Source organism: Prionailurus bengalensis, chromosome B4, assembly GCF_016509475.1.
Source record: "Prionailurus bengalensis isolate Pbe53 chromosome B4, Fcat_Pben_1.1_paternal_pri, whole genome shotgun sequence".
Taxonomy (NCBI): domain Eukaryota; kingdom Metazoa; phylum Chordata; class Mammalia; order Carnivora; family Felidae; genus Prionailurus; species Prionailurus bengalensis.
The window spans coordinates 44,940,635-44,955,655 of NC_057358.1; the positions used below are offsets into that span (position 1 = coordinate 44,940,635).

Sequence of the window (15,021 nt, forward strand, 5' to 3'; positions counted from 1 at the left end):
AAATAGAAGGAGAGAATTTCTCAGGGCTATTAAAGAGAGGGGAAATTGCTCTCCAAAGACAAAATCTTGCCCTCTTCCTCAAGAAAAGATCAGGTATCTGATTTCTTAAATCATAGTCCAAAAAGAACATTTTCTTCCTTCTCTAACTCATCTCCGTTTCCACAGTAAACTAAGTCCTGCTATCAAAAACATTAGTTTGTAAATAATCACAAATTATCACAGCAACAAACAAAAAAAATTACAAAATTCTATCTCATCTTTTCTTATAATTATTGAACCAGGGAAAGAAAATATCACCAATTGTCTTCTCACAGATACAATTGTACATCTGAGAGCACTCAGCATTTGTTATTCTTGTTGAAGATAAAAATGCACATTGTCCTCTCCCAGAAATATTCATGAATGCATAGTGCCTGTAGAACAGAAAGCATACACGCTCAGCTGTTTAATTCTGAAGCTGACAATAACATAAATTATAATTTTTTAAGTCCATTGCCTAACTATCTAGAAAATGGAAATATTATAACTTCATCAGTAAAAATTTTCTTTTGGTCTTAGCCTATTAAACAGAATATCAACCTTTTGATCCCATAATAATCTCTCATTTTATTTTACACTGGGAATTTTTGTTAGAAGGCAAAATTACCTTGCAATATTGCTATGGAGTCACGATACAGTAAGCCTGCTTTCCATCCCTCATATAATTTGTATTTTCTATGTATTTGAATATCCAAATCTCTTACAGAAAGAAAAGAAAGAAAGAAAGAAAGAAAGAAAGAAAGAAAGAAAGAAAGAAGGAAGGAAGGAAGGAAGGAAGGAAGGAAAATAAATGAAACTATCTTGTGAGGCATGGGCAGAAAGCATAAGATGTATTAAATATATATGGATAAGTAAATTAGTAACCTTGGAGACATGTCAGGTATATATACAGTAAATAGAGCATAGGAAAGGAAGAAAGAACAAAGCAGCACTAAATGTCTCACTCAAAATATACACTATGAACAGAGATACTCAACATCCATGAGGTCTTAAACTCACCTCCCACTGATGACATGCATACTGGCCTTCTGCCTAAAAAACCCAAATAAAATCCATACCTGCTCAGCAGGTTCACTGAAAAGCTGCAGTTGTGGCCGGGCTTACATGTTCCTGCCTCTCCCCAATAGAGAAAATGTGTATGCTGGCCATAGAACCTTCTGTTTGGTGGGCCCTCTTAGTCAAAACTCAAGTGATGTCCTAGAAACCACACCATTATCAGGAAAGTGGTATGCAGAAGAATCAGGCCATATGAAGATTACTTAAACCAGGATTCGAGTGATCCTTTTACCTGCTGGCACCCTATCCTGAGTTTGACAATTGATCCCATTCCAGCCCACTGTGAAAAGCTATCCCATTTCTTTCCCCTTGCATAGTGCTATTTGTTTTAAATTGATTTGATTAACTGTACAATTTAGGCATCTTAATTTGGCCCATGAGCCTTTCTGTTCTATGCTTCTGAGGTCTTTGCCTAGAAGTGTACTCACTATGACTATATTGAAGTAATCTCCTTCATGACATCTCTTGTAAGTTTGCAGCCCAAAATCACACTACTTGTAGGACCTAAATTTAGAATTAAAAGTGACCCAGATACACCATACCCCAAGGTATCCAAAAACAGCTAATTATTCCTTGAAAAAGCAACCTCCATCTCAGTCCCCAAATAATTTCCACAGCAGCTCAAAAAGAAAAACAAAAATCACTAAACACTACAAAGGAAATGACACCATGAACAAAAGCAAACAGAAACAATAGAGTAGACCCACAGACTTCAAATATTAGAATTATCGGATACCAAATATAAACAAGTATGTTTGATACCTTTCAACAGACAGTTTGAAAATATGAGTAACTAGCAAGATTTGAAAACTTAAAACAGAATCCCTAGAAATCAAAAGTGTAACAGTTAAGATTTTTTAAAAGTCATTGAGCAATTTAAAAGAAGATTATAACTAAATATAAACCCAAGCACTTACAAAACACTGCACTTCAAAATAAAACTTCAAGGGTGCCTAGCTGACTCTGTTGGAAAAGTATGCAACCAGGGCCATGAGGTTGAGCCCCAATTGGGTATAGAGATCACTTACTTACTCACTTACTTGCATAAAGAAACAAATTCAAAATAAAACCATAGTGAAGGTATATGTATGCATGTTTGTGTGTATACTAATGTATATTTATGTCTATAAATAATATAACAATATACAGATCATATGATATGATAATATTTCACACGTATCGAAAATATCCTAAGTCAAAAATGCATTTAATACACCTAACCTGCTAGGTTAGCCTAGCATGCCTTAAATATGATCAGAACACCGATGTTAGCCTTTAGTTAGGCAAAACCATCTAACACAAAGCCTATTTTATACTCAAGTGTTGAGTATCTCCAGTGATTTGTTGAATCCGATAGTGAAAGTGAAAACCAGAATGGTTGGATGGGTACAGGATGGTTGTAAGTGTCCGGGTTGGTGATCTTGTGATCACGTGGCTGACTGGGATCACGTGGCTGACTGAGAGCCGCAGCTCCCAGCATCACAAGAGATCATACTGCACATCACCAGCCCAGAAAAAGGTCATATGAAATATTCAAAGTACAAATTCTACTGCATATTGCTTTCACATTATTGTAAAGTAGAAAAATTATAAGTCAAACCATTATAACTCAGGGACCATCTACAAAGGTGTGTCAGATGAATTTGGGGTATCCTCAAAATACTCATCTGTCATTGTGGGAGGGATCACTATAATTCAGTCAGAATGAGGTACTTTATAATTTTGGTTTATTTTGTGTGCCTCATAACACATACGTCTGAGCATGTGCCTAGGATCATAATTTTGTTAATAATCTGCATGACATTTCCCTTCCTTTTTAATTATACTTCCTAAAACATTTTCTTAATCATTCTACTTGTTCTTACCAATGACCTCTGTGGGAAAACTGTGGGAAACAAGACAAGATTCTTTTTAGATACAGATACATCCTGATTCCAACACCAATGTTGGAGTTTGAATGCATTCATTCCAGAGACTTACATCCCCAAAAGTGGGTCACTGTCAATCCATTTCCATTTTCTTTCTCCTCCATTATATGATAATCCAATCCAGTAGTAATTCCAATAAGTTTGGGTTTGAATGAAGGTCTGTAAAGGAAACAAAACATATCATGTGACTAGCTCCCATCGGTTAGATAAATGAAAAAACCAGATAAAGGTCCCAGCTATTTCTATGGCTGGCACTCTGCTATGTTCCATACCATCCTTCATCTCTACTTCCTAGAAAACCCTCTCTTCCTGTCCATCCCTGTGCTTTTATCTTCTGAAGTAATTTTTTATCATAGATTATTTACTTAGTATTAAAAATGACTGCCAAGGGGTTCCTGGGTGGTTCAGTCAGTTAAGCATCCAACTCTTGATTTCAGTTCAGGTCATGATCTCACTGTCATAAGATTGAGCCCCAAGTTGGGCTCCATGCTGGGCATGGGGCCTGCTTAAGATTCTCTCTCCCTCCCTCTCTCTCTGCTCCTCCCCTGCTCATGCTCTCTCTCTCTCTCTCTCTCAAATAAAATTAAAATTAAAATTAAAATTAAATGGAGAACTCCTGGGGTGCATGGGTGGCTCAGTCAGTTAAGCATCTGACTGTCGGTTTCAGCTCAAGTCATGATCTTGTGGTTTCATGAGTTCAAGCCCCGCATCAGTCTCCGAGCCTGCTTGGGATTCTCTCTGTCCCTCTCTGCCCCTTCCCCACTCACGCTGTGTCTGTGTCTCTCAAATAAATAAGTAAACTTAAAAATTAAAAAAAAAATGGAGCACTCCTTTAAAAAAAATTTTTTTAATAGAATAAAAAACAAAAATGGCTGCCAGTCTCATGAATTATTTAAAACACGAAAAAAATGTAAATTTAAGTATCTAACAATAGACTTGTTAAATAATTTATGACACTATGAAACTACTCAAAATCATGCTCCAGAAAAATATTTAAGGATACTGACAGTGATCATTACATATTCTTAGATGAAGAAAGGAATTTTCAAAACAAATTTATTAAAATAAGAAGTATATATAAGAAGTTGTGCATCAGAGCTGAGAAAGGCTTGCTATAGTTTAGTAGTTAGAAAGGGTGAAGGGAAAAGGGGTAGTATTTGGAAATATTTGCTATGTCAAAAAATGTAATATATCAAAGTGACATATAATGTCTGATCAAATGTGTGAGTGTATTTTAAAATATAGGTTTAAATTTAAGTGGGTTTTACTGCAACAAACAAAAATAATTTTATGACTTCATATCATAATTTTTTTTATGTTGTGATTTAAAACATCTATTAGATTTGCATATAAATTTTGTGTTGTTTCTCTAAGTGATAAGTAGACGTTTCAGACTGATCTTTGAAAACATTTCTCAGTAAAAAGCATTCTGTGTATGTGGATAGTTTCTATTGGTAATTAATTTAAAAGATAATTTTGATATTGTCACTTTATTTTCTCTTTTTACAATTCATTTTAAAAATATATACATCGATACGATATATTGGAATATTGATCAAATAAATGTTATGTACAGATGCAATGAAAATCACCATTAGGCTAATTCGTAAAACTGTTATCACTTTTACGTTACTCATTATTATCTCCATTTTGCAGCTGGAAAAACTGAGACCCAGACGCTAAGTAATTCACCCAAGGTCACTTAGTTAGAAAGTGGCAGACCTGGATTTTGCCTGATACCAAGCAGTCTGGCTCCTGGATTCCTAATAGTACCTACTGGATCAGATTGCCTCCAGGTTCTTAGTTGCCACCTTAGAAGGATAAATAACCACTGCTTCCAGGCTGCAAATACCAAAGTGTTAAGAGCTCCATTGAAGGAGAGCCATGCTTTTCAGTGAGCTGTTCTGAAGATGCCTTAGAAAAGGAAATGAATGCAAAACTCCAAAGTGAATCTTCAAGGGGGTTTTCCATTTTGGAAATATTAATGGTCATCATGAATAGATAATATAGGAATGCTTAGTAAGTGGCAGCATCATATATGCCCATCAGTAGGCAGGGTTTTCCAGAACCCTTAACCTTCTTAACTACACAACTTGTGCTCACTCAATAGATACAACCCAGAGGATAACTGAAGGTCCCTCTGTCTGAATTGCCACATCCTCATCATCTTGGGTCCAGGGGTAAGAGACCTGGTGCAAGAAAATAAAAGTGAATGTAACAGTCCATGTTACCAGTTCATCTTGATCATTTATCTTCAGAAGAAATGAATTATAGCTTTGGCATGTCTGTTTACATCCCTTCCAGTTTTTATATTCAGGAATAAAATAGTAACACTTTATTCCACAACAGGACCAGTGGCTTTCATAGAGTTTGCCTGCAACATATAAGGTGAAACATTACCTGCTATTCCATTAAGCAGAGCCATATATTTATCAGCCCTCCATAACTAAGTAAAATCTTAGTATCATCAATAATGACAATATTACGTTCATCAAGATTCTGGAATGCAAAGAGATAGCTCTCATATTCCTTGCAGCACTATTCACGACAGCCAAGATATGAAAACAACCTTAAGTGTCCCTCAATGGATGAATGGATAAAGAAAATGCGATATATACAATCAATAGAATACTCTTCAGCCTTTAGAAAAAGGAAATCTTGTATAGGCAACAGCATGGATTAACCTTGAGGATATTATGCTCAATGAAATAAGCCAATCACAGAAGTACAAATACCCCATGATTCCACTTATATGAGATACAAAAAATAGTCAAATTCAGAGAAACAGAAAGTGGAAGGTGGTTTCCAGTGGCTACAGGAGGGGGAAGTAAGGAGTTTTTTGTTCAATGGGTATACAGTTTCAGTTATGCAAGATGATTAAGTTCTAAAGATCTGTGGTACAACAAAATGCCTTTGGTTAACAATACTGAAGTGTGCACTGAAAAACTTGTTAAAAGGGTGAATCTTGTGTGTTCTTACCCACTCCCAAAAAGAGAGACATGAGAAAACTTTTGGAGGTAATGGATATGTCTATTACCCTGATTATGGATGATTTTACAGATATATGCATATGTCCAAACTTGTCAAATGATATACAGTAAATATGTGCAACTTTTGCATGTTAATAATACCTCAAGAAAGCTGTTTTTAAAACAATAAAAGTAAGTTTTTAAACAGATTCTGGGGGCGCCTGGGTGGCTCAGTCGGTTAAGCGTCCGACTTCGGCTCAGGTCATAATCTCATGGTTCGTGGGTTCGAGCCCCGCATCTGGCTCTGTGCTGACAGCTCGGAGCCCGGAGCCTGTTTCGGATTCTGTGTCTCCCTCTCTCTCTCTGTCTCCCCCACTCACGCTCTGTCTCCCTCTGTCTCAAAAATAAATAAACATTAAATAATAATAATAATAAAATTTAAAAAAAATAAAAAGATTCTGGAATGTCTTCTAAATAAAAGAAACATTCTTTGGGATTTTTTTCTTTTCCTCATATATTTTATAATGTATCAAATTTTTGAAATAGCATTGATTCTTTAATAACAGAGAAGATAAATTCCTACAACCTACCATATTGAAATGATATTAAATATGCAAAATCTTTGTAAACTCCAAATCCTAAACAAATATTTAATAGTTGTTAATTAACCAGGTCAGTTCATTCCACCATTATACATGATAACAGAGTTTATTATGTGAGATTTAATATTCTTATCTCTTGGATGTTTTTAATGGTATTATCACACTGAGTTGCACAAACATCAACACTTAGGCAAAACTTGCAGGAGCACTGCACAGAGCATACAGGCCAAATATCTCAACTCAAGGCAGAATGGGAACACACGCACACAATCATCTTTCCAAGAGCATCCAAATGAAAGGCATTGTGCCCATTTTAGCCGAAGTACATTTTTACTTATAGCCTCCATATTTCATGTCAGCAACAAAGCGGAGTGCCTAATTTGCCCACAGGTCCAAAATGATCCAAGTTTTCAGGGAAGCTGACACACGATTTTACCTTCTGGGAGCAGTAGAAATGCAGGGCTTGTCATTGAGTTTGGGGGAAATATAGAGCCCTACTAATCCAAATGGCTCCTGGAGTCTCAGTCTCATATTTGATACAGGCAAACCCGAACACTCTTTTACATCTCAGAAGTAGAAATAAAAAGTTGCCTGGTAAACCTAGACCACTAGCATAGATCGCAAACCTGTCTATTTAGCCTCAAACCTTCTGGGAGGGGAAGAAATAAAAGAAAATCATGCAATCTTCCCTTCCCTCCATACCTATATTTTTTCTCTGGCATGTCCTTTCTATAAAATCCTGCTTCATTTTCTGCTGAAGACTTTCATTTTCACGACTGTTACATTCCAAAATCTTATTTGTCAAAAGTTGCTCCTTGAAGTAGCTGTCATTTTGCACAATTTGGTACTCTTGACTCAAATTTCTTATATTTTCCCTCTGCTGATGGTTTTCTTGAATATACTGAAAAACTAAAATTAATAGCATAGATATAATATAAAAGTACTCATACGGCTTAACTGTTAAAATGTAAGACAAAGGAAAGTCTCACTTTGATAACCAACCCATTTCATTACTTTAAATGAGTAATTTGACATTTAGAAAGTAACACCTCAATAAACTAACCATAGAAATGGAACCACCAAATTTCACACTGTTAGTAACCTGAGTGTAGAATAAATAAATAAAATTATGATGGTAACACCTTATAATTCGGTTTTGTTTCTTTTTAAAAGTTAGTGCATCATTTATAAATAGGTAGCAAGGTAAAAATCAGTCAATCAACTTTTAACAACACATCTGAGCATGAAAAACTGTGCTGAGACACATAAGGAAATAGCATCATTGTTATTGGAGGAGATAGAATATCCACAGAAGAAAAGAGAGAAAGATTTAAATATGTACATTTATCTGAGTGTAACATATTAGTAATTTTCTCGAGAAATGTCAAGAAATTCAAATAAAAGATAACAGTTGAATTTAAGGGGCACCTGGGTGGCTCAACTAGTTAAGCATCTGACTCTTTGTTTTGGCCTCAGGTCATGATCTTGCAGTTTCCTGGGTTCAAGACCCATGCGGGGCTCTGCATTGGCAGCTCGGAGCCTGCTTGGGATTCACTCTCTCCCTCTCTCCCTGCCCCTCCCCCACTCACGCTGTCTCTGTCTCTCTCAAAATAAATAAATAAACTAAAAAAACATTTAAAAAGTTGTATTCAAGATCATCTAATGTCCATGTACAGAATCACTGTTTCCACTAAACTATATCTTCATTAAATACTTAAAAAAAATCACAAGAAAGTCATAATTTCTTCTGAACGGCTATTTCTTGAAGAATGTTTAAGAATCACAGTGATCTAAACTCAGAAGTCAGAATATGACTAAGTCCTGTAACTGGAGGAATGTTATCATGTACTATACACAGTAAGACAACTCACTGAACCACAGAGTCACTGGAATAGGTAAGTAACATGAAAATAGCACTGTGACATGTCTATGGAAAAAATCACCCAGAAAGAGCCACCTGGGACATTCCCTGATGGGAGTCGGGGAACAATTAATGGAGCACAATTAATATTTGCACAATTAGCGTTCCCTGCTATTACTCAGGCTTGAAGGATATATTTCAATTACTCACTCTTTGTCCCCAACACTGCAACTGTCACCGATAGTAGTAAACAGAGGATCCCAAGAATCACTGCAATGAGATGCCAGGGCACTGAAAACTCTTTAAATAAAAAGAAAGATAATTATCAGGGGCAGAGCATGGCCCCTACTAACCTTAGCCTGGGATACCATTTGAAACAAAGAGACAATCTTCCCTAAAATTTTTACAAAAATATATCATACCAATTGATTTAAATTCATAACCTAATAATTACAGTTTTAAAGTCTCAGATTTCTGGGGTGCCTGGGTGGCTCAGTCGGTTGAGCATCTGATTCTTGATTTTGGCTCAGGTCATGATCCCAGTGTCATGGAATCCAGCCCTGTGTCAGGCTCAGCAAGGAGCCTGCTTGAGATTCTCTCTCTTTCTCTCTCTGCCCCTCTCCCCTTTTATGAAAAATAAAAATAAGGTCTCAGACTTCTGACTGATATACACCCACTGTAGAAATATTACACATAAGAACAGTCCAATAGGATTTTAAAAGTACTTCCCTTACTAAATAGAGAGCTGTCCAATGACTATGCTGTGTACTTGAAACTAAGGTACATTGCATGTCAACTATCCTTCAATTTAAAAAAATCTAACCAAGTTTTCAAAAAGAAGCACAGAAGGCAATAGACATAATACATATTTATAAGAATCCACACGGACATTGTATACTCTTTCCTGTGATCCCAACTAATCATGAAGAGGAACAAAAAAGCAGTCAATATTCTTGAGGAATTGGTAGCCAACAATTCTGAAGCTGGAAAGGTGATTGGGATCTATCCTTAAACGAGTTTCTAGAAATAGGGGCGCCTGGGTGGCTCAGTTGGTTGAGCGTCCGACTTCAGCTCAGGTCATGATCTCACAGTTTGTGAGTTCCAGCCCTGTATCGGGCTCTGTGCTGACAGCTCAGGGCCTGGAGCCTGCTTCGGATTCTGTGTCTCCCTCTCTCTACCCCTCTTCTGCTCACATTCTGTCTGTCTCTCTCTCTCAAAAATAAATAAACATTAAAAAAATTTTTTTTAATTTCTAGAAATCAAATTTCCTTTCTTTTTCATCAATTCTATTTTTCCCTAGACAATATTATATTTAGCCTCCTATTTTTGAGGTCTTTGATCTGAAAACTGTATCTCTGTCACTAAATTAAAACAGTAAAAGTCATTCTCACTTTAGAGCTCATGACAATATTTGAAGGTAGAACAGAAAAGAGAACAGAAAAAAAAAATGAATGCTCCTTCTGTTTCTTCATTGCCATTAAGGTTTGGTAAATATTTAAGACACCTAAAACACCTTCTATCTGAATAAAAACATTGTTTCTAACAAATATTGTCATTTTTCAAGCAGTCTCTAAGACCTTTATTTCTCTAGGAAATGCAGTATTTTCTTGAGACTGTAATCTGTCCTTCACTTTTAATGGCCTCAAAAATTCCTCTTGATCAGAAATTTGAATAAAAACATTTTATTGGCTTTATGAATCTAAAAGAATTCATCAATTTCTCCATCTCACAAACTTAAAAAAAAAAAAAAAAAAGACTTGCTCTGCTACCTACGCCATTATCGTTTCCTATCACCATTTGAGAACCTGAAAGACAGACAGGAACTTTTTTTCAAACGTCAAAGTTTGAAAGAGATGCTTAAGACACATACCTTTGTCATCAGTTTTCCCAGGCCTTTGGGTCCTACCTGGCCTTATTCTATTTTGTGACTCTGAAGGAGACTGAAGAAATCTCAGGGTGGAATAAATCACTTTCTGATCGCTCATCTCTACAGGAAGAAGGGAAACTGTTTTGCATTAAAACCTCACAACAGGATGATTTCTTTCCAAAGAAAAATTACAGTGTCAGTCTATAGAAATATACAAGAAACATACCTAGAGGTGTGTGTGTGTATCTGTATGTATAAGGGGAGGTGTGTTTAACTCCTTCAAGTGCACAAAGCATGTGGACTGAGCCTGATATATATAGGAAAGCGAAAACCTTTCAATATTTCTGTTAAACTCATTTATACTTCTAGTGATTATTGCCATTATGATTAGAAACACAGAAAGGTGTTTTTTTTTAATCTACTAATACACTGAATAGGCTGATTCATATTCACCCAGCCAATTTAACTCCAAATGTTCAATGTACATATACAAATGTTGGGCAAATTTGAGGCACCATTGTAAATTACTGAGACCGTTTTAAAACTATCAATTCAAAAAACAAAAATTCTGTTTCTGAAGTTCTGAAAAACTATAAGTATCTTGCCTTAAAAAGCCTTAATATACACATTCAGATCTATATATAAATATTACAAAGTTCTTGCATTCTTTTCAGTTATGACATGACTACTAGAGTGTTTCCCAAAATACATCCCATAAACCATCTGCAAAAGAATTATTAAGGGTTAACATCACAGATTGCTCAACAATCTGATTCCAGTGCCCCATGCAAGGTGTGTGGAATAAAAATCTCTTAGGGGTGCCTGGGTGGCTCAGTTGGTTGAGCATTCGATTCTTGATTTTGGCTCATGTCATAATCCCAGGTAGCCCCATGTCGGGCTCTGTTTTGAGTATCGAGCCTACTTAAGATTCTCTCCCTCTCTCTCTCTCTCCCTCTCTCTCTCTCTCTCTCTGCCCCACTCCCCCACTTGCACGTGCTCTCTCTCTCAAAACAAAAATAAATTAGTTAAAAAATAACGATTAAAAAAATCTCTTAGTTGGAGCCAAGACTCCTGTATTTTTAATCCCAAATGATTCCATGTATATTTGAATTTTAGAACTAATTTTCTAGTGTATGATGTTGCCACAGAAGCCTCTGTGAAAATAAAATTTGTCAATAGGCAGTCATTAGTTAATATCCATAAAGGATTTGATCTAAATTAATATCAATATAACAAGAAATTATTAAATAGTAAACGTCTAAAATTTACCTTGGTTCTTATATTAATCAGTGTGAAGAGATGATATCTAAGGAGAAGAAAACATGGAAAACAAATTGCACATGTAACTATATCTTTTTTCAATTTTTTAATTAATTTCTAAAATTTTCTAACTTCTTCACATTTTCCCTAATTTCCTAAGGAACAGGAGTGTTTTCACTTATTCAGTCCTTTAAGATGGATAGTATGTAAGTAACTCAACATAAAGCAAAACACGCCGCATATTGAGAAAAAGAAAATAGCTTCCCATGAATGCTGTAGTAGTTTTCACATCCTTTAGAGTTCATGCAGTTCTGATGTGATCATTAGAAAATTCTTTTCTAGCAATCCCGTATCCATGCCAAGCCACTTATGATAAAATGCCATATTCCTAGCACCTTTTTTCCTGAGAATTTTTTCTTTATAAGTGGGACTAGTAGGATACTCAGATAACAAAGATATGAGAAAGCAAAAGCAAATGTTACCTGTGTCTATGCCAGGCAGTGATGCAGGTGGAGAACACTGATCCAGAAATGCGGTGGAAGAAGCTGGCCTTTCCAATCCTGGATCCCTTGTGTGCGTCAGGACTATAAGACAGAAGGCAGAAATGAACTGTCTCTGAATGGTGCTCACACTACAAAAATTAGTGCCCCTCCTCTTGACCAAAGTGGTGAAAGGAAATTATATCAAAAGGCTGATGTTGAGGTATACCTTCCTCCATTTCAACTAACCAACCACTTCGAACTCTTTGCAAAATAACAGTCAAAATCAATTATTTGAGGACTGAACATATAAATGAACACAGTTTTGTTCTAAATTCTAAGTAACTAAATTCTTTAACTCTTAAATAGCCTGTTAGAAACTTTGTCTTCCATGTTGCTATTTGAAAAAAATGTATTATTTCTTTTATCCATTTATGTGTACTACAGATAAATGTATTTTAGAAATTGTTTTTACATGTCCATGATTCCACTACAAAAATTTTGACGTATATTCTTCTAGTTTTTCTATCCACACACTGGGTTTATTATCAAAGTTGGAATCGTTCCATACATGATGTTTTTGATTATTTCCTAATAAATGTTTCCTCATTTAAAAAATATTCATCTACAACGTGATTTTAAAAACCATATATAGTCATTACCCAGACAGATTATATCACAATTTATTCAGGCAATCCCCTACGGTTGGGCATCTGGGTGGTTTCCATGTTTTTTGCTAACATAAAAAATATTTGGCCTTGGGGCGCCTGGGTGGCACAGTCGGTTAAGCGTCCGACTTCAGCCAGGTCACGATCTCGCGGTCCGTGGGTTCGAGCCCCGCGTCAGGCTCTGGGCTGATGGCTCAGAGCCTGGAGCCTGTTTCCGATTCTGTGTCTCCCTCTCTCTCTGCCCCTCCCCCGTTCATGCTCTGTCTCTCTCTGTCCCACAAATAAATAAACGTTGAAAAAAAAAATTTTTTTTTAATAAAAAAAAAAATTTGGCCTTATTTTTGAATACTGTCTTAGGAAAAATGTTTAAACATAAAATTATGGGATCGATACGTTAAAGAACTTTGATACATATTGCCAAATCCCTTCCAGTGAAGTTACTCCCATTTGTACATCACTAGGTGTGTGAGAAAATGCTCACATTTGATCTTTTAAGAAGAGATACTATTGAAGTATTCCTCCACTCGAGTTTTGTGCGTGAACCTTACTTCGTGAAGATCTTCAACCTTCCAGCTAAAGGAAATTCATCTCTGCAACTGTTTCTATGAGTCAGACCTTACCAGAATACACCCAAATCTCCCTGAAGTTCATTGTCATGTAATACAGTCCTTGTCAGTCTTCTGACATACAGCTCTATGAAACCAACTGACGTTGCCCTTCACATCACATGATTATGGTTAACGTGGGGTGTGGCAGAGAGGAGTGAGGTGGGATGAGAAACAGAAATTGGTTATGCAGAGACAACTCACCCTTATTTCACCCGACTCTGACCAAATTCCTTGCTTATTCTTTTTTTCCCTCACCACGTCGAGCCACAACCAAAGCATTGTCCTTTAGAAGGATTTCTCATTCTTCAGTTTGCTCATGCTGCCCACCTCACTTCCATGCTACTTTACAAACACAGCTACTGACTGTTCTGACCACCAGGACCACCATGTCTAGGTTATGTTGCCGGTGTTTGGCCCCACGTCTGTCCCCAAAGCGGTCCTGAATCTCTGAATCACCACTTGTCATCACGTGCAGGCACTCAGCTGAAATACCTCCCAGAGACTAATTTAATTCAATAAGACAAAGCAAAGTTGCATGGGTAGGTTCTGGACACTTCAAGAATACATGCTGCTGGACATTTTCTTGTCTTTACCCCACTCCTGGTTCGACTTTGTTCATCTCCAAACAGAGAAAGATCTTAGCCTTCTATCCTAGCACCAAAAATAAATAAATAAATAAATAAATAAACAAAACCAGTTCTGCTGAGAGAACATTGGGAGCAGGGGTGGGAGAAGTATTCATGGTCATCAAAAAGGTGGCAGAGAGAGACACTATCATTTATTGGAGGACCCACTGTACATCCAACCATATCAAAACCTTCCAATGCTGAGAGCTGTTTATTACTGTCTCCATTTTACGAATGAAGAAACTAACGTTAAGAAGTTAATTGACTTGCCGACACCCACGTTCTTGCTAAGTCTTGACCCATGTTTAAAATCAGGCCTGACTGAATACAAAGCACAGACAGAATATGGATTCAGAAGGGCTTGGATTTGCAACAAACCTCATGCTACAAAGCATGTGGCTTGAAATACCAGCACAGCTTCCCTGTGAGATGTGGGGCAAGTCACTACCCTTCTATAAAACGCCGGGCTCATCATAGTAAGATAGTGAGAATATTTGCCTTCTCAGGTTGTTATGAGAGTTGAGACCGGGTCTATCAAGTGCCAACCAGACCTGGTAAACATGCAGTAGGCACTCATTACATGTCAAATATTATTATTTGAGGTCCAAGGTTCAAATCCTTTCTAGCTGCAAAAATGTGAACCAGTCACTTGCGATCTTCAAGCCAGTTTCCTCCCATGTTCTATGAGAATATCACTCACTTGATAGACTTGGAAGACCTCAGTGAGATTAGCACTACAGATAGGATTTCTCAGACTTCAAAATAAATAGTCATTTTTTCCCTCTCTCTCCCAAGGTTCTATAAATAGCAGAAAAGCCAGGACTGCGATCCAGAAGTCCTGACAGGCTGAGCTAGTTTCTCTGTCCTAACATGTGAGCTTTGGAGTGTAGACGCTCGGAAGAAAGGAGGTGGGAAGGGGCGGGCAGGCACATTAGTACTGGAAAAACGTGGGCGGCATCCTACTACTGCCCTAGAAAAACCATTCTGTGCCCTCAGATCTAGCTATTTATATGTTCGTGTCCCTGTGGAGACACTAGTAATGCTGAGCCTTTATTCTG

General features: G+C 36.8%; 1 protein-coding gene across 1 annotated transcript; it reads right to left on the reverse strand.

The window, feature by feature from the left end:
* Positions 1–238: 238 nt before the first annotated feature.
* On the reverse strand, positions 239–10,827 carry LOC122472707 (killer cell lectin-like receptor 2). The gene is made up of 6 exons (XM_043562494.1): positions 10,326–10,827; positions 8,666–8,755; positions 7,297–7,503; positions 5,255–5,397; positions 3,076–3,182; positions 239–413 (listed from the first exon to the last, which is right to left on the reverse strand). Exons 1-6 carry the CDS (start codon positions 10,438–10,440, stop codon positions 254–256), a joined length of 822 nt encoding a protein of 273 aa, XP_043418429.1. The 5' UTR covers positions 10,441–10,827; the 3' UTR covers positions 239–253.
* Positions 10,828–15,021: the final 4,194 nt, after the last annotated feature.